At 37.7% G+C, this 27,513-nt stretch overlaps 1 protein-coding gene across 1 annotated transcript in view; it reads left to right on the plus strand.

The window, feature by feature from the left end:
• The window catches only part of C2CD6 (C2 calcium dependent domain containing 6), a 148,000-nt gene that overhangs the window by 57,387 nt on the left and 63,100 nt on the right, over window positions 1–27,513 (plus strand). Inside the window, exons 10-14 of the mRNA XM_035008344.1 lie at window positions 8,380–8,485; window positions 10,270–10,336; window positions 12,947–12,990; window positions 14,243–14,330; window positions 14,439–14,635. Coding sequence (XP_034864235.1) covers window positions 8,380–8,485; window positions 10,270–10,336; window positions 12,947–12,990; window positions 14,243–14,330; window positions 14,439–14,635 — 502 coding nt within the window. The remainder of the gene's footprint in view (window positions 1–8,379; window positions 8,486–10,269; window positions 10,337–12,946; window positions 12,991–14,242; window positions 14,331–14,438; window positions 14,636–27,513) is intronic.

Raw genomic sequence — 27,513 nt, forward strand, 5'->3', positions numbered from 1 at the left:
ACAAAACTAAAAGGCCACCTACTGAATGGGAGAAGATATTTACAAATGACATATATCTGATAAAGGGTTAGTATCCAAAATTTATAAAGAACTTATCAGACTCAACACCCCAAAACCAAATAAGTTAAGAAATGGGCAGAAGACCTGAATAGACACTCTTCCAAAGAAGACATACAGATGGCTAACAGACATGAAAAAACCTCAACATCACTCATCATCAGGGAAATACAAATCAAAACTACAATGAGATATCATCTCCCATTTGTCAGAATGGCTAAAATTAACAAAAGAAACAATAGGTGTTGGCAAGGTTGTGGAATAAAGGGCAATTTGCTTACACTGTTGGTGGGAATGCAAACTAGTACAGCCATTTTGGAAAACAGTATGGAGTTTCCTCAAAAAGTTAAAAGTAGAACTACCCTATGATCCAGCAATTGCACTACTAGGTATTTACCCAAAGATTACAAAAATATTAATTCAAAGGGATACATGCACCCCAATGTTTATAGCAGCATTATTAACAATAGAAATTATGGAAAGAGCCCAAAAGTCCACTGACTGATGAATGAATAAAAAAATCTTGCCATTTGCAACAACATGGATGGAGCTAGAGAGTATTATGGTAAGCAAAATAAATCAGTCAGAGAAAGACAAATACCATATGATCTCACTTATATGTGGAATTTAAGAAATGATCATGGGGGGAAAAAGAGAGACAAACCAAGAAACATCTTCTTAGCTGGAAAGAACAAACTGATGGTTAGCAGAAAGGAGCTGGAGTGAGGGGGGGGGGGCATTAAATAAGTGATGGGGATTAAGGGGGCACTTGTGATGAGCACTGGGTGTTGTATGGAAGTGTTGAATCACTAAATTGTACACCTGAAACTATTATTACACTGTATCTTAACTGGAATTTAAATAAAAACTTAAAAAAGAACTAGAACATCATCAATATCAAAAATGTGCTTTGTGTGCCCTTATGAGAGTCCATCTTTTCCCCAACCCATCCTTAGGTAACCACTGCCCTGATGTTTTTTGTTTTTTGTTTTTTTAATTTTACTTTATTATGTTATGTTAATCACCATACATTACATCATTAGTTTTTGATGTAGTGTTCCATGATTCATTATTGGCATATAACACCCAGTGCTCCATTCAATACGTGCCCTCTTTAATACCCATCACCAGGCTAACCCATCCCCCCACCCCTCCTCTCTAGAACCCTCAGTTTCTAAGAGTCCATAGTCTCTCATGGTTCATCTACCCCTCCGATTTCCCCCCTTCATTTTTCCCTTCCTACTATCTTCTTCTGCTTCTTTTTTTTTAACAACATATAATGTATTATTTGTTTCAGAGGTATGGGTCTGTGACCCATCAGTCTTACACAGTTCACAGCGCTCACTCTCCCCAATGTCTATCACCCAGCCACCCCAGCCCTCCCACCCCCCACCACTCTAGCAACCCTCAGTTTGTTTCCTGAGATTAAGAATTCCTCATATCAGTGAGATCATATGATACATATCTTTCTCTGATTGACTTATTTCGCTTAGCATAATACCCTCTAGTTCCATCCACGTTGTTGCAAATGGCAAGATTTCTTTCTTTCTTTTTTTTTTGATGGCTGCATAATATTCCATTGTATATATATACCACATCTTCTTTATCCATTCATCTGTTGATGGACATCTTGGCTCTTTCCATAGTTTGGCTACATTGCTGCTATAAACATTGGGGTACACATACCCCTTCAGATCACTACATTTGTATCTTTGGGGTAAATGCCCAGTAGTGCAATTGTTGGGTTGTAGGGTAGCTCTATTTTCAACTTTCTGAGGAACCTCCATACTGTTTTCCAGAGTGGCTGCACCAGCTTGCATTCCCACCAACAGTGTAGGAGGGTTCCCCTTTCTCCACATCCTTGCCAACATCTGCCCTTTCCTGACTTGTTAATTTTAGCCATTGTGACTGGTGTGAGGTGGTATCTCATTGAGGTTTTGTTTTTTTTTTTTAAAGATTTTATTTATTTATTTGAGAGAGACTGAGAGAGAGAGCACATGAGAGGGGGGAGGGTTGGGAGGATCAGAGGGAGAAGCAGACTCCCTGCCGAGCAGGGAGCCCGATGTGGGACTCGATCCAGGGACTCCAGGATCATGACCTGAGCCGAAGGCAGTCGCTTAACCAACTGAGCCACCCAGGTGCCCTCATTGAGGTTTTGATTAGGATTTCCCTGGTGCCAAGTGATGTTGAACACTTTTTCATGTGTCTGTTGGCCATCTGGATGTCTTCTTTAAAAATGTCTGTTAATGTCTTCTGCCCATTTCTTGATTGGATTAGTTGTTCTTTGGATGTTGAGTTTGAAAAGTTCTTTATAGATTTTGGATACTAGCCCTTTATCTGATATGTCATTTGCAAATATTTTCTCCCATTCTGTTGGTTGTCTTTTGGTTTTGTTGACTGTTTCCTTTGCTGTGCAGAAGCTTTTTATCTTGATGAAGTCCCAATAGTTCATTTTTGCCCTTACTTTCCTTGCCTTTGGTGATGTTTCTAGGAAGAAGTTGCTGCGGCTGAGGTCCGAGAGGTTGCTGCCTGTGTTCTCTAGGATTTTGATGGACTCCTGTCTCACATTTAGGTCTTTCATCCATTTTGAGTCTATTTTTGTATGTGGTGTAAGGAAATGGTCCAGTTTCATTCTTCTGCATGTGGCTGTCTAATTTTCCCAACTATTTATTGAAGAGACTGTCTTTTTTCCATTGGACATTCTTTCCTGCTTTGTCAAAGATGAGTTGACCATAGAGTTGAGGGTCCATTTCTGGGCTCTCTGTTCTGTTCCATTGATCTATGTGTCTGTTTTTGTGCCAGTACCATACTGTCTTGATGATGACAGCTTTGTAATAGAGCTGGAAGTCCGGAATTGTGATGCCACCAGCTTTGCTTTTCTTTTTCAACATTGCTCTGGCTATTCGGGGTCTTTTCTGGTTCCATATAAATTTTAGGATTATTTGTTCCATTTTTTTTTTTTAATGTTGATGGTATTTTGATAGGGATTACATTAAATGTGTAGATTGCTCTAGGTAGCATTGACATCTTCACAACATTTGTTCTTCCAATCCATGAGCATGGAACGTTTTTCCATTTCTTTGTGTCTTCCTCAGTTTCTTTCATGAGTATTTTATAGTTTTCTGAGTACAGATTCTTTGCCTTTTGGGTTAGATTTATTCCTAGGTATCTTATGGTTTTGGGTGCAATTGTAAATGGGATCGACTCCTTAATTTCTCTTTCTTCTGTCTTGTTGTTGGTGTATAGGAATGCCACTGATTTCTGTGCATTGATTTTATATCCTGCCACTTTACTGAATTCCTGTATGAGTTCTAGCAGTTTTAGGATGGAGTCTTTTGGGTTTTCTACATAAAGTATCATATCATCTGCAAAGACTGAGAGTTTGTCTTCTTCTTGGCTGATTTGGATGCCTTTTATTTCTTTTTGTTGTCTGATTGCTGTGGCTAGGACTTCTAGTACTATGTTGAATAGCAGTGGTGATAGTGGACATCCCTGCCATGTTCCTGACCTTAGGGGGAAAGCTCTCAGTTTTTCCCCATTGAGAATGATATTCACTGTGGGTTTTTCATAGATGGCTTTTATGATATTGAGGTACGTACCTTCTATACCTACACTCCGAAGAGTTTTAATCAAGAAAGGATGCTGTATTTTGTCAAATGCTTTTTCTGCATCTACTGAGAGGATCATATGGTTCTTGTTCTTTCTTTTATTAATGCATTGTATCACATTGATTGATTTGCGGATGTTGAACCAACCTTGCAGCCCAGGAATAAATCCCACTTGGTGAATACTCCTTTTAATGTACTGTTGGATCCTATTGGCTAGTATTTTGGTGAGAATTTTTGCATCCATGTTCATCAGGGATATTTGTCTGTAATTCTCCTTTTTGATGGGGTCTTTGTCTGATTTTGGGATCAAGGTAATGCTGGCCTCATAAAATGAGTTTGGAAGCTTTCCTTCCATTTCTATTTTTGGAACAGTTTCAGAAGAATAGGTATTAATTCTTCTTTAAATGTTTGGTAGAATTCCCATGGGTAGCCATCTGGTCCTAGACTCTTGGTTTTTTGGGAGATTTTTGATTACTGCTTCAATTTCCTTAGGGGTTATAGGTCTGTTCAGGTTTTCTATTTCTTCCTGGTTCAGTTTTGGTAGTTTGTACATCTCTAGGAATGCATCCATTTCTTCCAGATTATCTAATTTGCTGGCATATAGTTGCTCATAATATGTTCTTATAATTGTTTGTATTTCTTTGGTGTTGGTTGTGATCTCTCCTCTTTCATTCATGATTTTATTTATTTGGGTCAACTTTTCTTTTTGATAAGTCTGGCCCAAAGAACTTTCAAAGTCTTTCAAAGAACTAGCTCCTAGTTTCATTGATCTGTTCTACTGTTCTTTTGGTTTCTCTTTCATTGATTTCTGCTCTGATCTTTACTATTTCTCTTCTCCTGCTGGGTTTAGGCTTTATTTGCTGTTCTTTCTCCAGCTCCTTTAGGTGTAGGGTTAGGTTGTGTATTTGAGACCTTTCTTGTTTCTTGAGAAAGGCTTGTATTGCTATATACTTCCCTCTTAGGATCGCCTTGCTGCATCCCAAAGATTTTGAACAGTTGTGTTTTCATTTTCATTTGTTTCCATGATTTTTTTTAAAATTCTTCTTTAATTTCCTGGTTGACCCATTCATTCTTTAGTAGGATGCTCTTTAGCCTCCATGTATTTGAGTTCTTTCCGACTTTCTTCTTGTGATTGAGTTCTAGTTTCAAAGCACTGTGGTCCGAAAATATGCAAGGAATAATCCCAATCTTTTGGTACCGGCTGAGACCTGATTTGTGACCCAGGATGTGATCTATTCTGGAGAATGTTCCATGGGCACTAGAGAAGAATGTGTATTCTGTTGCTTTGGGATGGAATGTTCTGAATATATCTGTGAAGTCCATTTGGCCCAGTGTGTCATTTAAAGTCTTTATTTCCTTGTTGATCTTTTGCTTAGATGATCTGTCCATTTCAGTGAGGGGGGTGTTAAAGTCCCCTACTATTACTGTATTGTTGTCGATGTGTTTCTTTGATTTTGTTATTAATTGGCTTATATAATTGGCTGTTCCCATGTTAGGGGCATAGATATTTATAATTGTTAGATCTTCTTGTTGGATAGACCCTTTAAGTAGGATATAGTGTCCTTCCTCATCTTTTATTATAGTCTTTGGTTTAAAATCTAATTTGTCTGATATAAGGATTGCCACCCCAGCTTTCTTTTGATGTCCATTAGCATGGTAAATGGTTTTCCACCCCCTCACTTTCAATCTGGAGGTGTCTTTGGGTCTAAAATGAGTCTCTTGCAGACAGCATATCAATGGGTCTTGTTTTTTAATCCAATCTGATAGCCTGTGTCTTTTGATTGGGGCATTTAGCCCATTTACATTCAGGGTAACTATTGAAAGATATGAATTTAGTGCCATTGTATTGCCTGTAAGGTGACTGTTACTGTATATTGTCTCTGTTCCTTTCTTGTCCATGTTACTTTTAGGCTCTCTTTGCTTAGAGGACCCCTTTCAATATTTCTTGTAGGGCTGGTTTCGTGTTCGCAAATTCTTTTAGTTTTTATTTGTCCTAGAAACTTTTTATCTCTCCTTCTATTTTCAATGACAGCCTAGCTGGATATAGTATTCTTGGCTGCATATTTTTCTCATTTAGTGCTCTGAATATATCATGCCAGTCCTTTCTGGCCTGCCAGGTCTCTGTGGATAGGTCTGTTGCCAATCTAATGTTTCTACCATTGTAGGTTACATATCTCTTGTCCCGAGCTGCTTTCAGGATTTTCTCTTTATCTCTGAGACTCGTAAGTTTTACTATTAGATGTCGGGGTGTTGACCTATTTTTATTGATTTTGAGAGGGGTTCTCTGTGCTTCCTGGATTTTGATGCCTGTTTCCTTCCCCAAATTGGGAAGTTCTCTGCTATAATTTGCTCCAATATACCTTCTGCTCCCTCTCTCTTTCTTCTTCTTCTGGGATCTCAATTATTCTAATATTGTTTCATCTTATGGTATCGCTTATCTCTCGAATTCTGCCCTTGTGATCCAGTAGTTGTTTATCTCTCTTTTTCTCAGCTTCTTTATTCTCCATCATTTGGTCTTCCATATCACTAATTCTCTCTTCTGCCTCATTTATCCTAGCAGTTAGAGCCTCCATTTTGATTGCACCTCATTAATAGCCTTTTTGGTTTTGACTTGGTTAGATTGTAGTTCTTTTATTTCTCCAGAAAGTGTTTCTCTAGCATCTTCCATGCTTTTTTTCAAGCCCAGGCAGTATCTTCATAATCATCATTCTGAACTCTAATTCCAACATCTTACTAATTCTGTATTGATTAGGTGCCTGGCAGTCAGTACTGCCTCTTGTTCTTTTTTTTTTTTTGAGCTGAGTTTTTCCATCTTGTCATTTTGTCCAGAGGAGAATAGATGAATGAGATAACAAAATGCTAACAGGGTAACAATGACCCCAGAACAATATACACTAAACAAATCAGAAGAGACATGAAACCGGGGGAAATGAAAGGGAAAGAAAGAAAAAAGAAAAAAAAAGAATATGGTCAAATATGACCAGGCTGGTGCATAGATCAGTGCCACACACTAGATTTTGGGTGTATTTTGGTCTGTTAGAAGAAACTGCCTCCCAAAATTTTAAAGAAAGAAAAACTTGTATATGTACAAAAATAAGGTAAATATAATGAAGGGATGGAATAGGACTGTAAAAATGAAAATTATAAAAGATTATATAAAAGGAATTGATAAGAAGTTGGTTGACAAAAGAAAAGAGAAATTAAAAAAAAGAGAATGTGATCAGGCAGGAGACTAGAACAAAGCCATACACTAGAGATTTAGGGTTATTTTGAAACTGTATCCCAAAATTTTAAAGAGAGAACAACTTATAAATATACCAAAAATAAGGTTAACTACAATGAAGGGATAGAATATGACTCTAAAAATGAAAAATAAAAAAGATTTTTAAAAGAGGGATTGATGAGATGTTGGTTCAAAAAGGGGAAAAAAAAAAAGAAAATTAAATAAATTAACTTTGATAGACTAAAGAATCATGGGGGAAAAGCCATGATTTCTATGTGTAGTATTCCCCTAGGCTGGAGTTCTGCCGTTCTCATTGATCAGTAAACTTGGTCTTGGCTGGCTGTTCTTGCTGATCTTCTGGGGGAGGGGCCTGTTGCTGTGGTTCTCAAATGTCTTTGCCAGAGGCGGAATTGCCCCGCCCTTGTCCCGTCCAGGCTAAGTAATCTGCCCGGGTTTGCTCTCTGGAGCTTTTGTTCCCTGCAAGCTTTCTGTACAGCTTTGGAGGCAGAGAGTGAAAATGGCGGCCTCCCAATCTCCGCCCCAGAGGAGCCGAGAACTTGGGGCCCCACTCCTCAGCCCCCAGAGAAAAGCAATCATTCCTGTCTCCCCGGTCTCCAGCCGCACTCCGTGCTCACCTGGCCTGTGACTGAGCATTTCTATCTCTGGCACACGACCCCGTGTGGAGTCTCCAAACCCAGCAGATCCTTGAAGTGCACTCCCACGCCACTCCTCCCCGGGGAGGAAGGGGAGTCTCCCCAGATCTGCCGCTTGTTGGGTCCCTGCTGGAAGAGCAGTGGCCCGACTGTGCCGCGGATTACGGTTTATGGCAATCCCGAGCTGAGAGCCCACTCCTTGGCTCTATCTCCTGCAGCCGGCTTCCCTGCTCTGGTACCTGGGAGCTCTGCCGCACTCAGGCACCCCTGGTCTTCCTGTAACCCCGAGGGTCCTGAGACCACACTGTCCCAGTGAGGGTTCCACCCCCCACTTAGCCACTGGAGCGACGCCCCTCAGCAGAGCCAACTTCTAAAATTTCCGATTTTGTGCTCCACTGTTCTATTTCTTGCCAGTAGTGGCCGACAGAGGCCCCCTCCCCCACCGTCTATCTTCCCGAATATCACCTCGGATTCACTTCACACGTCCTACCTTCCAGCAAGTGGTTGCTTTTCTGTTCAGAGAGTTGTTGCTATTCTTTTCTTGGATCTCCTGTTGAGTTTGTAGGTGTTCAGAATGGTTTGATCCCTATCTAGCTGAATTCCTGGGACCAGATGAAATTTAGGTCTCCTACTCCTCGCCATCTTGCTCCTGCCCCTCCTACTGCCCTGACTTTTGCTGGAGTCATTCCTTTTCCTTTGTGTCCTTAAACAATATATTGCTGGTTTGCCTTTCTTAGAAAATTTTATAAGTGGATCATATTGAATGTATTCTCTTGTGAATCATACCATATATGTTCTTTTGTCACTTTTTAAATGTGTAACTCATTTCTTTCTTTAGGCTGGAAAAAATGAAAAAAGAATATAGAAATCTGAATACATGGATTGAAAAAGCTAGCTATTTAGAAGGAGTTCTTACCCCAAAATTGGCCCATAGTGAACATAAGGTAATTAACATAATACATTCTCCATATATAACTTCTAATACTTTTTATTTTAAAAAGATTATAATAAAAGTGATGATAAGATATTGCTTGTTCTTGATATATAAAATGCTGTTCATGGCTCATGTACTTTCCTATTTTGCTAATGTGACATTTGATAAATATTGACTAATAATTCGTAAGGTTTAGTTTTTTAACAGCTTTAAGATATAATTCACCTATTCGAAGTATACAATTCAGTGGTCTTTAGTATATTCAGAGTTGTATGTCCATTGCTACAATCAATTTTCAGATATTCTCATTAGCCCCAAAAGAAACTCCTACCCCTTAACCAAACCTCCCAGAACCCCCGTTCTCTAGACAATAACTAGTCTACTTTCTGTTTCTATAGATTTGCTTATTCCAAACATTCCATTTGAGTGGAATCATACAATATACGGTTCTTTGTAACTTGCTTCTTTCACTTATCATAGGGTTTTCAGGGTTCATCCCCATTGTAGCATGTATCAATACTTTGTTTCTTTTTACTGCCAAATAATATTCCACTATATGGATATGTACCACGTTTTGTTTATCCTCATCAGTTGGTGGACATTTAGGTTGTTTCAACTTTTTAGCTATCATGAATAATGCTGTGAACATTCATATGCAGGTTTTTATGTGAGCATATGTTTGTAATTCTCTTGGGTATACACCTAGGAGTAGGATTGTTGGATCATACAGTAGTTCCCTCTTTAACTTTTTCAGGAACTATCAAACTGTTTTCCATAGTGGCTGCACAATTTTACATCTAACCAGCAATGTATGAAGGTTCCGTGTTATTTTCCTTTTATGTTTGTTTCAATTATAGCCATCTTAATGGGTTTGAAGTGGTATCTCATTATGGTTTTGATTTGCATTTCCCTGATAACCAATGAGGTGAACATCTTTTCATGTGCTTACTGGCCATTTGTATATCTTCTTTGGATAAATGCTTATTCAAGTCCTTTGTTTTTGTTTTTAAATTGGGTTACTTGTTTTTTTATTGTTTAGTTGTAAGAGTTCTTTATATTTTGAATACTAGACCTTTATCAGATATATAAGTCAGGTTTAATATATAGAAATACAATTGGACCTCTACATTTTCACCTGGTGGTAAGGATTCATAGGGGTTTCAGTGAATTAATAAAACATTACTAAGATCACAGCCTTGAAATGGTAGTCATAACATACTGACATATTAATGTTTTTCAATGTCTCATTATAATTTGGCGTAGTGGTACTGCCTTAGGATAAATTAATTAGCACTATACAGAATTAGTATTTTAGGGAAAATTTGAGGGGCTCTTCATTAAAGGAACTATGGACTTCGGGTTCTTATTAATAGATCAGTATTTTATAAGAGTCAGTGATCACTCTACCTTCTAATTCCTCTTGGAATTTTTTTAAAGATCCACATCCCTTTGCAACTCATAGGTCATAATGTTTTCCAATAAAAAAGTAATCAGTTTTCTTGGGGTATCCTCTTTTATCCCTTGAAGTTACAATATTATGTCATTTATCTCATAATCTTTTTCTCTTATACATTTGTCACTCAAATACCCTATCAGTTCTTGGATAGCTTCTCTCTGGAACATTAACTCCTAGCCAGGGTATGCTTCTCTTTAAAATAGTGTTGTTTGGATGATTTTTCTCATAAATCCATATTCTTCCATAAATTTTAAAGAGGGTAATAAAAGAAGTTATAAAGGCAGATTGGCTCGCTAAACATTTCTCCAATCTCTCTCTTTTTTTTTTCTTGTTTCTAGGAAATTGATACCAACCAGTTGCTAAAAAGCCTACATGAAGAGGAGTCTAAAGTTTTTGAAACATCAGGTTAAGAAACTAATTGACATTTGTGTTTATTATTACGATAATTAAAAAGAGGGTAGTTGTATCACAAAAAGAATTAGTAATTTGCTTTAAGTGGATTTCATTTTTTGTTGGAAATAAATATGCATCTCATAGTCTTAGTATATAGTATTTATTTTGTAACACTCCAAAGAAAAGACTTTGACCCAATTAAGAGTTGTTGTTTTTTTTTAAGATTTTATTTATATGAGAGAGAGAGACAGCATGTGCATGAGCAGGGGATGGGGCAGAGGGAGAGGGAGAGAATCTCAAGCGGACTTTGCGCTGAGTTTGGAGCCTGATGTGGGGCTTGATCACAACCCTGAGATCATGACCTGAGCCAAAACCAAAAGTTGGATGCTTAACCAACAAAACCACCCAGGTGCCCAAGAGTGGTTCTTTTTTGTTTTTGTTTTTAATGTTCCTTTCCTCATTTAAGGACAAGAGAAAAGTTAAATCTTAACTATGATCTATGAAAAAGTATTTTTCTTAAACATTAGCTGTAGGGCTATTGGTCTCTTTTAAGTAGAGGTGTGTGTGTGTGTGAAAGGAAGGAGGACAGAGGGAGTGGAAAACTCAATTAGCATTAAATTTGAGAACTTCTCACAAATTATCCGTAAGATAATGGAAGATATTGTTTGGCAGTCTTTAAAAAAAATCTCTGTTAAAAGATCATTGAAAGTAAGTTAAAATAGATGCATAAACTGTATCTGCAAAATCTTGGATTCTGCAGGTGTGGAATAACGAGTTATTGTTACAGGACTTGTACCACAAGTTACTTCTCTCCTTCCCCTATTTCTACTTCCTGGCTACCTCAGCCTTTGATATGTTCATTTCCTAACCTCTGAGAATCAGCCAGCCTAGCAGAGCTATGCTGTCTTTAGCCTACTCTTTACCTTGAAATGTTCAATTTTCAGGTGTAGGAGAATCACAGTTTCCGTCTTCAGTATCACTGTTGAAGATTTGAGGTTAACACGCCTTAGTCACTGTTGGTTGCCAACTTTTTTTTTCTCTTTTTTTTCTTATCTGAAGAGTTTGTTTCAAGTCTAGTGACTTCTGTTTTTCTGGTACTCCTATAGCTTCTTATAGCTTCAGCTAACATTTATTGACCACTGTATTGCAGGCCTTTACCTGGATTATATAAATCTGTCCTCATAGCAGTCAGTTGCGGGTGCTGTTATTAATCCATATTTTACAGATGAGAAAGCTGAAGATCAGACAGATTAAGTAACCAGTCAGAAGTCACACAGCCATCAACTGATAGGGATTAAATTTGAACCTTGTCCATTTGACCCAAGAGCTTAAGCATTTAACCATATTGCTGCTCACATCTTACATATACTTAAATATCAGACCTGTAAAATAAGCCATTATTAATCTTATTTTACATATGAGAAAACCAAGGCTCAGAAAAATGGGCTAAGCTGACCACAGTCACACAGCTAATGACCATAATAAATTTTGTGTTATACTAGACTTAACACATTCCTTTGTATCTCAATTTGTATTCCATCTCTCTTCCTTTAAGGTTTTCCTTTTCTACTTGCTAAATATATAACCTTTCTATTTGTAGGAAAATTTTACAAGTGTTTCAATCAGCCTCTTTTATTTTTTTTAAATTTTATTTTATTATGTTATGTTAGTCACCATACATCATTAGTTTTTGATGTAGTGATCCACGATCCATTGTTTTGTATAACACCCAGTGCTCCATGCAGTACGTGCCCTCCTTAATACCCATCACCAGGCTAACCCATCCACCTACCCCCCTCCCCTCTAAAACCCTCAGTTTGTTTCTCAGAGTCCATAGTCTCTCATGGTTCCTCTCTCCCTCCAATTTCCCCCCCTTCATTTTTCCCTTCCTTCTCCTAATGTCCTCCATGCTCTTCCTTATGTTCCACAAATAAGTGAAACCATATGATAATTGACTTTCTCTGCTTGACTTATTTCATTTAGCATAATCTCCTCCAGTTCTGTCCATGTTGATGTAAAAGTTGGGTATTCATCCCTTCTGATGGCTGAGTAATATTCCGTTGTATATATGGACCACATCTTCTTTTTCCATTCATCTGTTGAAGGGCATCTCGGCTCTTTCCACAGTTTGGCTATTGCAGACATTGCTGCTATGAACATTGGAGTGCATATGGCCCTTCTTTTCACTACATCTCAATCAGCATCTTTTAAATGGTCCTACTTTCTCTGGTTACATGCAACTTTATTCCAGTCTCTTTTTTCCAATCCCAACTCTATCACTGCCCATCTGGATTTATTTTATTTCCTCTTGATTTGTACAAAAATATACTGTATATCTGTTTTATGTCTTACACTGATGGATCTGAAATCTTACCACTTAATGCATGTTTTCATTTTATCTCCACACTTTTTCAATTTACCACTCCCCCATCTTCCCAGAGATTCATCAGCCTGTTTTTACTAAATAGTATTTGTGTTTGAATAGCTCGTTTGATTTAAATTGTTCTTTGTTCTTGGTGAGAAAAATTAAAATAGTATTTTATTAGTGTACATATGTATAAATGTGTTTATTATTTTATAATGTAATATAATAATAAAATACTTCTATTAACTTATTAACAGATGTCCCTTTTATAATGGAGGAAGCTGAAACTATTCCAAGTGAGGTAAGGGAACTTGGAAGAGAACTTCTAATAGTCACTGTTTTATAAGGGGATGAAACATTTATAAATAGAGAAATATTTATAGATGGAAAAAAAAGCACCCAAGAAGTTATTCAGGTTTTTATGGTTATTTCTATTGTGGCAATATCTATACAATTACATTATTTATTTAAGTTAAATTACACTCTTAAAAGGGAAATTACAGCATAAAATGGTACTATTTAAAAATACATACAAAGATAGGGGACAAAAGATGTTGATGAAGAAAAAGGGGGCAACAAGTAAAAATATAAAAGCATAAAATTCTGCACAATAATCTTGGAATGGAAGCCACAGACTTAACCACATTCTTTACTTTCTCTATGGATTTATAATCTATATTTAAAATAGAAGCAAAAAAAATAGAGTTCACATAATATTATTTGATTTTATGATATTTTCTTTGTGCTATTTTGCTATTAAAATTTCCCTTATTTTTATTTTTTTAAAAAGATTTATTTATTTATTTTAGAGAGCATGCATTTGAGTGCATGGTGGGGGGAGGGACAGAGAGCGAGAGAGAGAGAGAGAGGGAGAGAATCTTAAGCAGACCCCCAGCTGAGCACAGAGCTTGGCATGGGGCTCAATCCCATGACTCCATGATCATGACCTAAGCTGAAATCAAGAGTCGGAAACTCAACTGACTGAGCCACCCAGGTATCCCTAAAATTTCCTTTATTATGATATATTGGTGTAGCATAATAACAGCAAAATGTTGGACCCCTCAATTTTCTTTAAGATGTTGCTGATTTATAAAATCTGAATATATGAGAACCACTGCTTTATAAAGCAGTATGATTGGGGTGCCTGGGTGGCTCAGTTGGTTAAGCATCTGCCTTTGGCTCAGGTCACGATCCCAGGGTCCTGGGATCAAGTTCTGTGTCAGGCTCCCTGCTCAGCAGAAGTCTGCTTCTCCCTCTCCCTCTGCCTGCCGCTCCTCCTGCTTGATCTCTCTCTCTCTCTGTCAAATAAATGAATAAAATCTTTAAAAAGAATAAAGCAGTGTGATCATTTTAATGAATAATATTCTATAGTCCATGGTTTCAGGCAAATAGAGAGTTTAACTCTTTTAATAAGGAATGTAATAATTGACAGATATTGATGGTCACTTTTTATGATAACAGATAAGGGTTTTTAATTCCAATTTTATTATTTTTAAATATTTTCTAGTCAGTAATCATTACTTGGTAGTTTGCTTTATTCATATATTTTCTAGTTGCTGGATAATGATGATAAGAAAAGTATGACTCTACCAACTCTGAACCAGTCAAATCAAGATAATTCAGATGCTGTTGCTCCTGAAAGTGATGAATCAACAAAGCAAACAGATGAGTCAACAAAGCAAACAGATGAGTCAACGGAGCAAACAGATGAGTCAACAAAGCAAACAGATGAGTCAACAAAGCAAATAGATGAATCAACAAAGCAAACTCCACTGCCTGTTATTCCTACCCTGACAATAACAGAGGAGAACAAAACATCACCTTTAGAGGAATACCAATCAAAAGCTGTGCCAGAGGGAAAAATGAAAAATATGTTCTTTCCACCAGAAGTAAAATTGAAAGATAGATATCCAAGCCTTTTAAAAACAGACTCATCTCCATCAGAGGTAAAGTTGAAAACTAGCTATATATATCCAGGTAAAATAAAGAGGAGGATCTTAGATTCATCACCAGCAGAACTTAGATGGCAAAGCAACCATCTAAGCTTAGCTAGAAAGAAGAGCACAAACTTAGTTTCCCCAGACTCAAAATCAAAAAGTAGGTCTCAAAGCCAAGATTCAGAGGAAGACCTTGAACTAAAGGTAGCTGCCTTCATATTAAAAGTATAAAACTAGGGAAAAGAAAATAATTCATTAAAAAAAAAACAAACAAATAAATTGAAAATGCATTCAAATTCTCCAACGGGAAGTGTGTCTAAGTATACTAAACATTTCCTACCCTACTTAGATTCATCAAGTAAGGAGGAAAAAAAAAAAAATCCTTGAAGGAAAAGCAGAGTGATGTGAGATACCTGTAGTACAAACTAGTCTCATGGGTGGGTATAAAATTCAGCTGAAAGTGTAACAAAAGCAAGATGTAATTCAAAGAAAATTTTAAAATCTTGGGAAGTTATTTCAGTGGAAATTTTAAATAAAACTTATAGGAAATAACAGATTATTCTTATTACAAATAATTTTATAGTTTAAAATGAGAATGATTTGAATATAAATTCAAAGGGTTAAAGCATTTCTCAAAATGACATTCTACTTAGATCTTTAATTCTTATTTGAATCACTATTATAGGTAGCTCATAAAGCAGTGTAAAAATGTGTACTGGTCAGTGGGTAAACAATCTGAATTCTAAGTAAGTTTCTGCCTCTAAATACTTCCAACAAGTTTGGGAACCTAAACCTCTACACTTATTTCCTCATCTATTGAATGGTAGATCATATCAGGTCATTTCTAAATTCTCTTTCTAATTCTAAAAGATAATTTTATTAAATATCTCTAGTTGGGGAATTATTCTTTTTTTAAAATTATTTATTTGATAGAGAGAGTGTGTGTACAAGTGGGGGAGTGGCAGGCAGGGGGAGAGGGAGAAACAGGCTCCCCGCTGAGCAAGGAGCCCAATGCGGGACTCCATCCCAGGACCCCAGGGATCATGACCTGAGCTGAAGGCAGACACTTAACTGACCTAGCTGCTCAGGTGCTCCTAGTTGGGGAATTATTCTTAAATACCTAGATCAGTAGCTTAACCAGTGTAACTTATAAAGAATAACATTCTTATTTTTACTGAATGTGAAAGTAATATAGTTACAGAAAACTTAGAAAATAAACACATAAAAGACCAAATAAAAGTAGTTATAATCCTACTGCAATTTTAACCATTTTTTTCCTTTCAGCTTTGTTATTTATATATAACCATATTTTTCATTTATTTTAAAAAACTTGGATCAAATTATTTATGTGTGTATATATAATTTTATATTGTGCTTTTCAAAACTTGACATTATAAGCATGTTACCTGATTTTCTTAAAAATCTGCAAGGTGTAGAATATCTTAAATATAGATACTTAGTAATTCCTTTAAACATTTTCTATATTGTTGGACATTAGCTTTGAAATTAACATCCTTTTATTTTTTTTTTAAAGATTTTATTTATTTATTTGAGAGAGAGAGTGAGAGAGAGCGAGCACAAGAGGGGGGAGCAGGAGAGGGAGAAGCAGACTCCCTGCTGAGCAGGTAGCCCGATGTGGGACTCGATCCTGGGACTCCAGGATCATGACCTGAGCCGAAGGCAGTCGCTTAACCAACTGAGCCACCCAGCGCCCGAAATTAACATCCTTTTACGTAACTATTTATTTGGACCTATGATTATGCCCTCATATATTCATAGAAATGGCAAGTTGACAAATTTGCTCTCCAGAAAGATTTTGCCACTTTACCTTCTAACCAATAGTATTTGAATATTAATCATCTTTTAAAAAATGATTAGAACTTTTTCATACTTATTAGTTATTTTGATTGTCTCTAGTAGGAGTAGATAGATTGTATCCTTTGTCCATTGTTTTCTGGTGAGAACTTGGTGATGATGTTGAGGTTTTGTAGTGAGCTCTTTTTCATTATAAGGACATTAACCATTGGTATATTCATGGCACATACTTTTCTTTTTTTTTTTTTTAATTAAGTTCCACTTTATTTATTTATTTAAATTTTATTATGTTAGTCACCATGCAATACATCATTAGTTTTTGATGTGGTCATCCATGATCCATTGTTTTCGTATAACACCCAGTGCTCCATGCAGTACGTGCCCTCCTTAATACCCATCACCAGGCTAACCCATCCACCTACCCCCCTCCCCTCTAAAACCCTGTTTGTTTCTCAGAGTCCATAGTCTCTCATGGTTCATCTCTCCCTCCGATTTCCCCCCTCATTTTTCCCTTCCTTCTCCTAATGTCCTCCATGCTCTTCCTTATGTTCCACAAATAAGTGAAACCATATGATAATTGACTTTCTCTGCTTGACTTATTTCATTTAGCATAATCTCCTCCAGTTCTGTCCATGTTGATGTAAAAGTTGGGTATTCATCCCTTCTGATGGCTGAGTAATATTCCATTGTATATATGGACTACATCTTCTTTATCCATTCATCTATTGAAGGGCATCTCGGCTCTTTCCACAGTTTGGCTATTGTGGACATTGCTTTTTCATAGTTTGTAGTTTGCCTTTTAATTTCTCTATTGAGTCTAACTTCCAAAATACTCAGTTTCATTTGATAAGTGAGTTACTGCTGTATTTCAAACCACTCCAAAACTTAATGGCTTAAAATAACCATTTTATTATCTCTCATGATTCTATGGGTTGATTATGCTCAGGTGGGAAGTTGTTTGCTCCACTTAATTTTGGTGAGGTTCATAATCATCTAGGAGCTCTACTGGGCTGGAACACTCATGAGGTTCACTTACATGTCTTACACTTTGATGGGGACAGCTGTAAATCGGCTCAGTTGGGATGCATGAACATCTGGTTTGATGTATCTCTTCCCACTCCCCACCACCACCCCTGTATCACCTTAGGGATTATCCCTTTCCCTCTCCATGCTGCCTCTTCATGTGGTCTCTCTTGCAGGGCAGCTAAATTTCTTATGTGGCAGCTTGGGGCTTGTAATACACAAAAACAGAAGCTTCAGGTCCTCTTATGACATAGGCTTGGAACAAACACAGGGTCATTTCTACTGAATTCTGTTAGTTAAAGCAAGTCTCAGGCTCAACCCTGATTCAGTATGGAAGGGGACTACATAAGGGCAAGAATCTTAGAAAGTGATGTTCATTGGGAGCCATATTTGGAGATTAACAACCATTAATTATCTCTACCCACAAGTAATTCATGTACCTCCTACATGCAAACTATACTTACTCCCCTTCTAAGATCCTTGGCTCATGCTATTACTACATCAGGCTTAGGCTTGAAGTATAGAATTTATCCAGGTGGATGAGGCTTCTTGAGTATGGCTCCTTTCAATCTTAAGACCTGTGAATTGAAGAGACCAATTATCTGTGTCCTATATACATGGTGAGTAAGGAACAGGAAAACAGGAGGCACTTATATTCCAAAGGTGGAAAAAGGGGAAAGTGAAGCATACAGCAGTGAGTGGGCCATAATTTTGAAGCTCTTGCCTCTGCCCTTGGGGCTTGGCTTTACCTTCTTTTTCCACAGGAAAGAGCTTATATTTGTAACTGAGTAGCTTTGCAGCCTATGTCTTCTCTGTAGAAAGTTTAGAGTTCAAAAACCTCTTTCCATGTAAATTGTCTCTGTTCCTGTCTCAGATGCTATGAATCTTACAGATTTTGTAGGTTTCTGTATATCAAATTATGATCTTAGCAAACTGTTACACTCCTGAATATCTTTAAGACAGACCACTATTTACCTTTGGTTGAGAGCCAAGGTGCTGTGTTACAATATCCTTAAGAATCTTAGAGGCTCTCCTATCCAGCAGAGAGGACCTAACAGGTCATCCTAAGATACTTAGAATATTTTTTGTTTAGCTGAATGGGTCTGTGAAACACTAACTTAAAACTTTTTGAGATCTGAACAAGAGATCTTAGAGTCACACCCTTGTGATCTTGACCTTGAAACCACATTTTCCTGGTAAGGCCATTGGAGCCCCATCAATGAAGTCATGAGGCCAGGATTTCTGTCATTGGTTCAGTGGCTTAACAGTGTCTTCAAGGACCCAAGAAAAGGCTCTTATCTTTCCTCTTTTTCATGCTAATGCTGGTCACTTTATGATCACAAGATGTTTGCTTCAGTCCTAGGCATCATATATAGATCAAGGCAGGTGAAAGAATGTGGGGGTTGAGCAGTTAAGTTCTTTTGTACTTGCCTCTTTTTATTTCTACAAAGAAACAAAAGTTTACCCAATCACTCCCCAGTGGATTTTGTGTCTCATTGACTAGAATTATGTAACATGAATACTTCTAGCTTTGAAGAAGATGGGAAAACTAGTATTTGGCAAAAAGGAATGGGATTTCCAATAATGATCCATCATTTTGGACCGGATAGGTTGCTGTTAATAGCAAAATTCAGGTTCTGTTAGTAATAAGATAGCATGGGGAGTGGTTATTATGTAATCAATGAGCAGTAGTACCACAATTATTCTCTCTGATGGGAATGTTCTTCCCCCAGATCTTCACAGAGTTCATACATTCACAACATTCAGGTGTCTACTCAAATGTTAACCTCCTTAGAGAGGGCTTCTCTGACCATTCTATGTAAAATAACCACTTACCCTATCCCATCCCTATTACTTTTTCTTCAAGTATCATTACATGGTATCATGTTTGTTTACTTATTTACTGTCTATCATTCCCAGTTGCCTTTTAAATTCCAAGTGATAGTGATTTAGTCTTACCACATTACCTTACCATTTAGAATAGTGATGAGTCTATAACAGACACTTAATATTTGTTGATTAGTTAAAAATATTGTAGGGTATTGATGGATTTGCTTTGGAATCTCTGATTATATTGTTTTATTATGTTCAATTAGCCAACATATAATACATCAATAGTTTTTGATGCAGGGTTCAACAATTCATTAGTTGCGTATAACACCCAGTGCTCATTACCATACATGCCCTCCTTAATACCCATCACCCAGCTATCCCATCCCCCCAACCCCCTCCCTTCTGTAACCCTCAGTTTGTTTCCCTGAGTCCAGAGTCTTTCATTTTGTCTCCCTCTCTGATTTCTTCCCACTCAGTTTTCTCTCCCTTCCCCTGTGGTCTTCCGCACTATTCCTTATGTTCCACATTATGAGTGAAACCATATGATAATTGTCTTTCTCTGCTTGACTTATTTCACTGAGCATAATCTCCTCCAGTTCCATCCATGTCAATGCAAATGGTGGGTATTCATCCTTTCTGATGGCTGAATAATATTCCACTGTATATATGAACCACATTTTCTTTATTCATTCATCTGTTGAAGGACATCTCAGATCCTTCCACAGTTTGGCTATTGTGGACATTGCTGCCAAGAACATTGAGGTGCATGGGCCCCTTCTTTTCACTACATCTGTATCTTTGGGGTAAATACCTAGTAGTGCAATTGCTGGGTCGTAGGGTAGCTCTATTTTTAATGTCTTGAGGGACCTCTATACTGTTTTCCAGAGTGGCTGTACCAGCTTGCATTCCCACCAACAGTGTAGGAGGTTTCCCCTTTCTTCACATCCTCGCCAACACTTGCTGTTTCCTGTCTTGTTAATTTTTGCCATTCTAACTGGATAAGGTGGTATCTCATTGTGGTTTTGATTTGTATTCCCTGATGGCTAGTGATGTTGAACATTTTTTCATATGTCTATTAGCCATTTGTATGTCTTCTTTGGAGAAGTGTCTGTTCATGTCTTCTGCCCATTTATTGACTGGATTATTCATTTTTTTGGTGTTGAGTTTGAGAAGTTCTTTATAGATCTTGGATACTAGCCCTTTATCCATAATGCCATTTGCAAATATCTTCTCCCATTCCGTGGGTTGCCTCTTAGTTTTGTTGACTATATTTTTTTAATTGAAGTATAATTGGCATATAACATTAGTTACAGGCATACAACATAATGATGTGATATTTGTATACATTGTGATTTGTAGGCACTACAGTAAATCCAGTTACCATCTGTCACCATACATAGTTAAAAATTTTTTTCTTGTGATGAGAAATTTCAAAATCTACCTACTTTCTTAGCAATATTCAAATAGGCAATACAAGATTATTGACTATAGTCACCATGCTGTACATTACATCCCATGACTTACTTGTTTTATAACTGGAAATTTGCTCCTTTTGATCCCTTTCTCCATTCCCTCCTTCCCCCCTTCCCTCTGGCAACCACCAGTCTGTTTTTGTATCTGTGAATTTTGTTTTGTTTCATTTTGATTTTTAAATTCTACATGTAAGTGAAATCATACGGTATTTATCTTTCTCTATTTGACTTATTTCACTGAGCATTATATCCCCAGTGTCCATCCATGTTTTCACAAATGGCAAGATTTCATTCTTTTTTATGGCTGAAAATATTCCATTGTGTGTGTGTATATATATGTATATATATACATCTTATTCATTCATCCATCAGTGAACACTTAGGTTGTTTCCATACCTTGGTTATTAAATTAATGCTGCATTGAACATGGGGGTGCATATGTCTTTTGAATTGGGGTTTTCATTTTCTTTGGATAAATACCCAAAAGTGGAATTGATGGGTCATATGGTAGTTCTGCGTCTAATTTTTTGAGGAACGTCCATATTGTTTTCCATAGTGGCTGCACCAGTTTGCATTCCCACCAACAGTGCACGAGAATTCTTCTTTTCTACATCCTCGCCAACAATTGTTATTTCTTATGTTTTTTGATTTTAGCTATTCTGACAGGTGTGAGGTGATATCTCATTATAGTTTTGACTTGCATTTCCCTGATGATGAGTGATGTTGAGCATCTTTTCATGTGCCTGATGGTCGTCTGTGTGTCCTCTTTGGAATAATGTCTGTTCAGATCCTCTGCCCATTTTTAATTCAGATTATATGTTTTTTTGTTATTGAGTTGTGTGAGTTCTTTCTATTAATCCTTTATCAAATACATGATTTGCAGATATCTTCTGACATTCAATAGGTACCTTTTCATTGTGTTGATGACTTATTTCTCTGTGCAGAAGCTTTTTAGTTTGATGCAGTCCCCTTTGTTTATTTTTGCTTTTGTTGCCCTTGCCTTTGCAATCAGCTACAAACAATCATCACAAGACTAATAATGTCAAGGAGCTTACTGCCTATGCAATCTTTGAATATATTATAACTCTCAGGACTCATTGTATGTAATTAATAAAAATCACCTAGTCATAGGAAATGCAAATTATTTTAGTACTTCTAAGGCGAATGAACCACCTAGCTCTGGCATACCAAATATCAGGCATAAGGCAGAGAGATTAATTCCACACTCCATAAAGTGTAGTGATAAGGGCTTGATTATGTAGGTCTTTGAGTTTAAGCTTCTAGTGCCTACAGAAAACTAGGATTAAGGAAGACAGGGAACTGTGTATGTGATACCACTAACCTTTTATTCATTCATTGAATTTAACTGCATTATGCTATGAATTTCATTTATGAAATGTAAATCCTTTCATCATGATTGATGGAGCTGATGGGAAATATTCAATGATCTCCCAAATTCATTGTCTTTGCTAATTCTGCACTTTGAATCAACCCAACTCATGCATATATGAAATATACCTTTACAATTAGTTTATCCACTTTCTTTTTTAATTCAATAATTTTTTCACCTAGATGTTTTTCTAATCTAATTACATCTATGAATTCTTGAAACTGATTGAGACTATAAAAATAGAGAAAAAATAGTTTTCATGATTTTTGGAGTAGGAAAACTTTTCTAATTGATTAAAGTAGATCTTCTTTGGAAACAGATAATTTTAAAATTTCTGATTATTTTTCTCTTTGCTCCTACTGTTCTCTGGAAGGTATGTTTTTCCAGTGGTATCTGAGATGGATTTTGTCAGAGATAGTTTACTTAAATCTTTGGGTGCCAGAAAAAGGGAAAGGAGTCATTTTATATTTTCAATAATTTTAATATTGCTGCATTAAGCTTTTATTTGCCTATGAGGAACAGAAAAACAAACAAACAGTATATAACTGGAAGCAGTACATACCAGAGAACATCACTGAGTTTTCAATGTTTTCATATTCATTGGGCCAACATTCCTTAACTTAGCTGGGCACCCTAGACTAATTGCAGGTACTATGAGCTTGAAAAAATATGTCTCCATTGAGGAGTGGAAGGTTCTATCCACTATCTTCCAAGTGAGTCTTCTACTTGAATATGGTAAATTAGAGGTGGATTGGTTAGCCTTTTAATCTGTTTTCATCTTGACTATATCTAATAGAAATATTTTTGGACTATAGAGAGTACCTGTGCTTATTTTCCATCTTGTCCCCACCTTAGTCTATTGTCTGCCTTTCTTCGTTTTATGCCCCAAGAAGATGACTGCTATGGAATGCCTTACGAGACTGTCCTTCTGGCTGATTTCTAGTTAGGTCCAGTAAATGGCAAACACTGGCAGAACATTGAAGGTCAATAGGGAAAAAAAGGTTGGGTTTTTCTGTCCTACTGTTTTCCTGCTTTGGTGCTGTGGTTCTGGCAATGAATTTTCCTGAGTGACCCCAGCTGCATGACTCCAGCTATTACTAGGCTCTGGCTGGAGTGGTAACTTCTTTTCAGTGTTTCCCTCAACATTCATTATTGGTTCCTTATCCATAAATATACCTTTCATTAATAGTAAAGCTTCTTTTGTTGAACCATTTTAGAGGAATTCTAATTCCTGCCCTAACTCTAGTAATCCCAGTTTTCTAGTATGCATACATATTTTCCTCTATTTTTTTCACTTTAGATTTTTTTTTTAATTTGCAGTATAGTTGATACAGTTTCCTGTGTTTTTATGTTTTTTGCTCATTTCACAGCCACTTTGTAAAAATTCAAATGATCATATTGATCTGAATGTTCATTATGCATTTTTAAAGTACAGAGTTGAAAATGATGCATGCTCATTATTAAAATTCAAGCAATCCCCCGAAAAGTAAGAAAGAGCCCATAATTCCACCATCCAGAAATTACCAGTGTTAATAGTTAATATTTGGTGGCATCATTTCATAAATCTTTCCATATTTGGGGGAGACAGTCTTCATGGTTCTTGTGAGAGGTATAGGATTCTTTTCTTATAACATAATCAATTGCATGTGATCTTGTTATCTGGCCCACTTTGCATTACCTTGGGAATCAGGGCTTGAGGAACTGATGTAAAAAGGCTTATATCCTGGCTACTGCTATTGCTCTGGGTAATAAACTTTTGTTTCTGACCCAGGAAACTCATTTCTTCTATCAGCCTCCATGAAACTGTGGCAAGCTAAATAGTTAGCTTACAAGCACAGTACATTTTTGACAGCTTTGGTTACAAGATGCGATACTGACAGACATGGCCTTCTGAAAGATGAAGGACCAGGACCTTGTGGTCTGATCAGTTGCATTTGGGGGAAGCCCACGGGAACTGGTGGAAAGTGATGACCAAGTTGTATGATCAGTCGGGCAATAAATAGTCCCTTACTCTAGGCTATTGGAGAGATGGTTGCAAGTTAAGTGTTGGGAAGTAGGCTTAAAAACAGCTGCCTGACCAGTGCCCTGGTTGTTGCTAATTATCCTCCAAGTAGGGAGACTTCCTTGCCAATCTGATGATTCACCTCAGTGTCTGTCCCATTTTAACAGTACTAAGATGAGTCCTGAGTGAGCAGAAGATTCTGCTCTTTGACAACAGTTGCAGAGTTGCATACCTACACTCAGGATGATAGAATGGAAATTTATGACTGTTACGGACAGAAACAAAGTGAGTCATTAAAACTTGGCTGGTTTTCCTGGGAGATGAGGATGTAGGCTAAGTAATACCTATAAAGGAAGGATGGCAATGGCTGGGCCATCTTATGGGTAAGTACTCCTCAGTATATGGTGATAATCTTATATCCATTCCAAAATAACAATAAAAGATCTGTTTTTTGTCTTGAGTTCTGGCTGCTAAAAGGTTTATCTATCCTGAGACAAACCCTAGTGGGAAACCATAATAGGCACTGACTAGTATTTGGGCACTTATTGCCCTGAATTGTGGACACATTGCTGATGAGAATGATCCACTGACTCAAAGAAACTGACCCAAAGAAATATAAATTCTTGAAGTCAGCTCTGGTGCCTTGGAAAACTCCTTCAACCCTTATGTTGAAGCCAGGGAAGAATTTGAGATGTCATCATGGTAATGGGACAGCGGATGTCCTGGATTGAAGTGGACTCCACAAAGTAGGTCACTTCTGTGCAAGCCAAGCTTAAGTCACCTGAGGACACACAAACCTCATGGCCCTATCCAGAAAGCAGTGTGGCTACAGCTCTCAAGTCAGATAATTCCCAAAGATGAAATAGATGGTGTCAACTATGAAGACCTTGTTGCCTGACATAGAGTGCTGGGCAGACCAGCAGTTCATTTGATTGAACCACAAATTGCTGTTACACCACTCAAAACTGAAAGTAAACATGAAGTCTTGTTAGATGGCATGGAGTTGCCTTCCTTTTCTGAACCCCATGACACTTTCCTTTCCTCTTAACCTGATCCCAGATGCTTTAAAGAGAGACATGATTAAAGGTGGAGCCAAGATCTTCCTGTCCCTGAAGGGGATAGAAGGTTCTATGCAGCCATTGAAGTTTTCTGGGGAATCTCAGGGAAGGTAGGGACCCAATCTTTTATGGCTTTGTTGGTTATGAATGTTCAAGTCTCTATCTTACCCAGACCTATGGAAGGAAAAATTAGTTGGATTCAACTTACAGGATTTGGGCAGGGTTCACAATAGGGAAGGAAACTAATATAACCTTCTGGATGGGACTCTTTAGGCCAATTGAATGTACTGTTGTTTCCACATCTGAATATGTAGTAGGGATTATTATGTTATATACTTGTCTGTCTCCATCCCATAGAGCCACAGGTAGAGAAGTGCTGGTGGGACATGTAAATTGCTACCCAACTTGTCTCCCTGTGCCCTTTCAGTTGGTCCAACAGAAACACTAGAATCCTAGAAGGAAAAGGGAAATAACAGTCTTCATTAAGGACTTAAAGGTAGCAGGGAAAGTAAGAGTTCCATTATCTCAATACCACATCCCTGTATGGCCAGTGAATTTGCTATTGAAGTTGGAGACTTACAGTTATCACCAAATGAATCCAGGTGTTGGCTCTGTATCCCAGCTGTTTCAGATATTTTGATTATAACTATCTATTACATAAGTGTGATGGCACTTGGTATGCTGTCTCGTACATTGCCAACACAACCTTTGCCATACCACTGACACTTGAGGGTCAAGCTAGTTTGCATAGGATTTTCATACTTAGCCGGGGCACCTCCTTACCTGCTACTTTCCACCAGTGAGTGGGTCTGAGCTCCTGAGCCCAGACACACTCTGAAAGCAGGGTGGTGCATGAGGGAGGAGGGGGTACCGACACTGAGATAAGATAAAGGGCCAAAATAAAAACAAAAGCCTAGGAGTAACTGGGTGGCTCAGTCAGATAAGCACCTGACTCTTGATCTCAGCTCAGGTCTTGATCTCTGAGTCCTGAGTTCAAGCCCTGCTTAGGCTCCACACTGGGCATGGAGCCTACTTAAAACAAAACAAAAACAAAAGACTTCTAGTTGCTCTAGATGTCCTCCACAGGCTAGTCTCCCTCATACCCTTGTTCTTCCAGTGCTCCCAGTCTGGAAATAACAATCTTCTGATGGCTATTCTAGCTGTTGTAGCCCCGAGCATGAAGGAAAGTCTGTGTTACAGGACGGGAAAAAAAAAATCAACTGATTGGGTTTGGGCAAAACTTGCAATGGGGAAAAATGTTAGCGACCTTATGGGTAGGGCCCTCTCTGCTGATTCAATGTACTGTTATAGTTCTTACTACTAACCCTATAATGAAATTGATGTGTTGCATGCTTATAACGTAACACGCATAAATTGTCAGAAGACATTCTCCCATTCAGGGTTATTGCCACAGGTACAGAAGTTCTTGTCATTTGCCACAGGTGGGTGGTGGATCAGGATTTATGTGAGTGCCTCCACCCTCTGATTTCTAAAGATGTTCTGTTGGTTGGCAAGTCAAAAGCCTCAGTCTCAGTGGCCCAGTGGTCACCCTTGGCTGACCATTGGGGTGGCTGATAAACCCTGAAAAATTCAAGGGCCTGCTTGCCAAATAGATTTTCCTGGGACTATGTGGGCAGATTCACAACTCTCAAATCCTTTGGCAGTCAAAGAAAAAGTGCTGTCTCTTCAACCACCTATCACCCAAAAGGAGGCCCAGCATATTTTTAAACTATGGGTATGAGACACTGTATATACCTCATTTAAGCATTCAACATGCTTTGAGTGGGGCCTAAACCAGTTGGTTTTCTGGCCAAATGGTAGTAGTATGTTAAGGGGTACATCTGACTTGGTCCTAGCATCATTTTGGTTTTGCATGAAAAAGTAGCAGCTACTGATTTTGGCCCAAAACTTACCTTCCATTTTGCCACTGGAAGTAAAGCCAATGGCTCAGTGGAGCCCTGAATTCACAGGGCTAAATGTCCAGGCAAAATTCACTGATGGTTCAGCTAAGCTGAAACCTGATGGTGTCAATGAGCTACTGTGACTGTTTAGTTTAAGGGCAAGCTATGCAGAAGCAAAAATGGATGTGGTTACTTGACTCAGTTGGGCAGAACTCTGGCTAGTACTACTCTTAAGAACCTTGTTATATTTTTACTTACTTTTGGGCTATTGCCAATGGCTTAGCTGCTTGGTTTGTCATTTGGATAACCACAGACTGCCAGATTAAAGACACCTCTTTGGGACTGCAAACTATAGAACCAAATTGCTACTATGAAAAGAACCATCTGGGTCAC

The sequence above is a fragment of the Mirounga leonina genome, unplaced genomic scaffold, assembly GCF_011800145.1.
Source record: "Mirounga leonina isolate KUSES-001 unplaced genomic scaffold, KU_Mleo_1.0 Mir_151, whole genome shotgun sequence".
Classification (NCBI taxonomy): Eukaryota; Metazoa; Chordata; class Mammalia; order Carnivora; family Phocidae; genus Mirounga; species Mirounga leonina.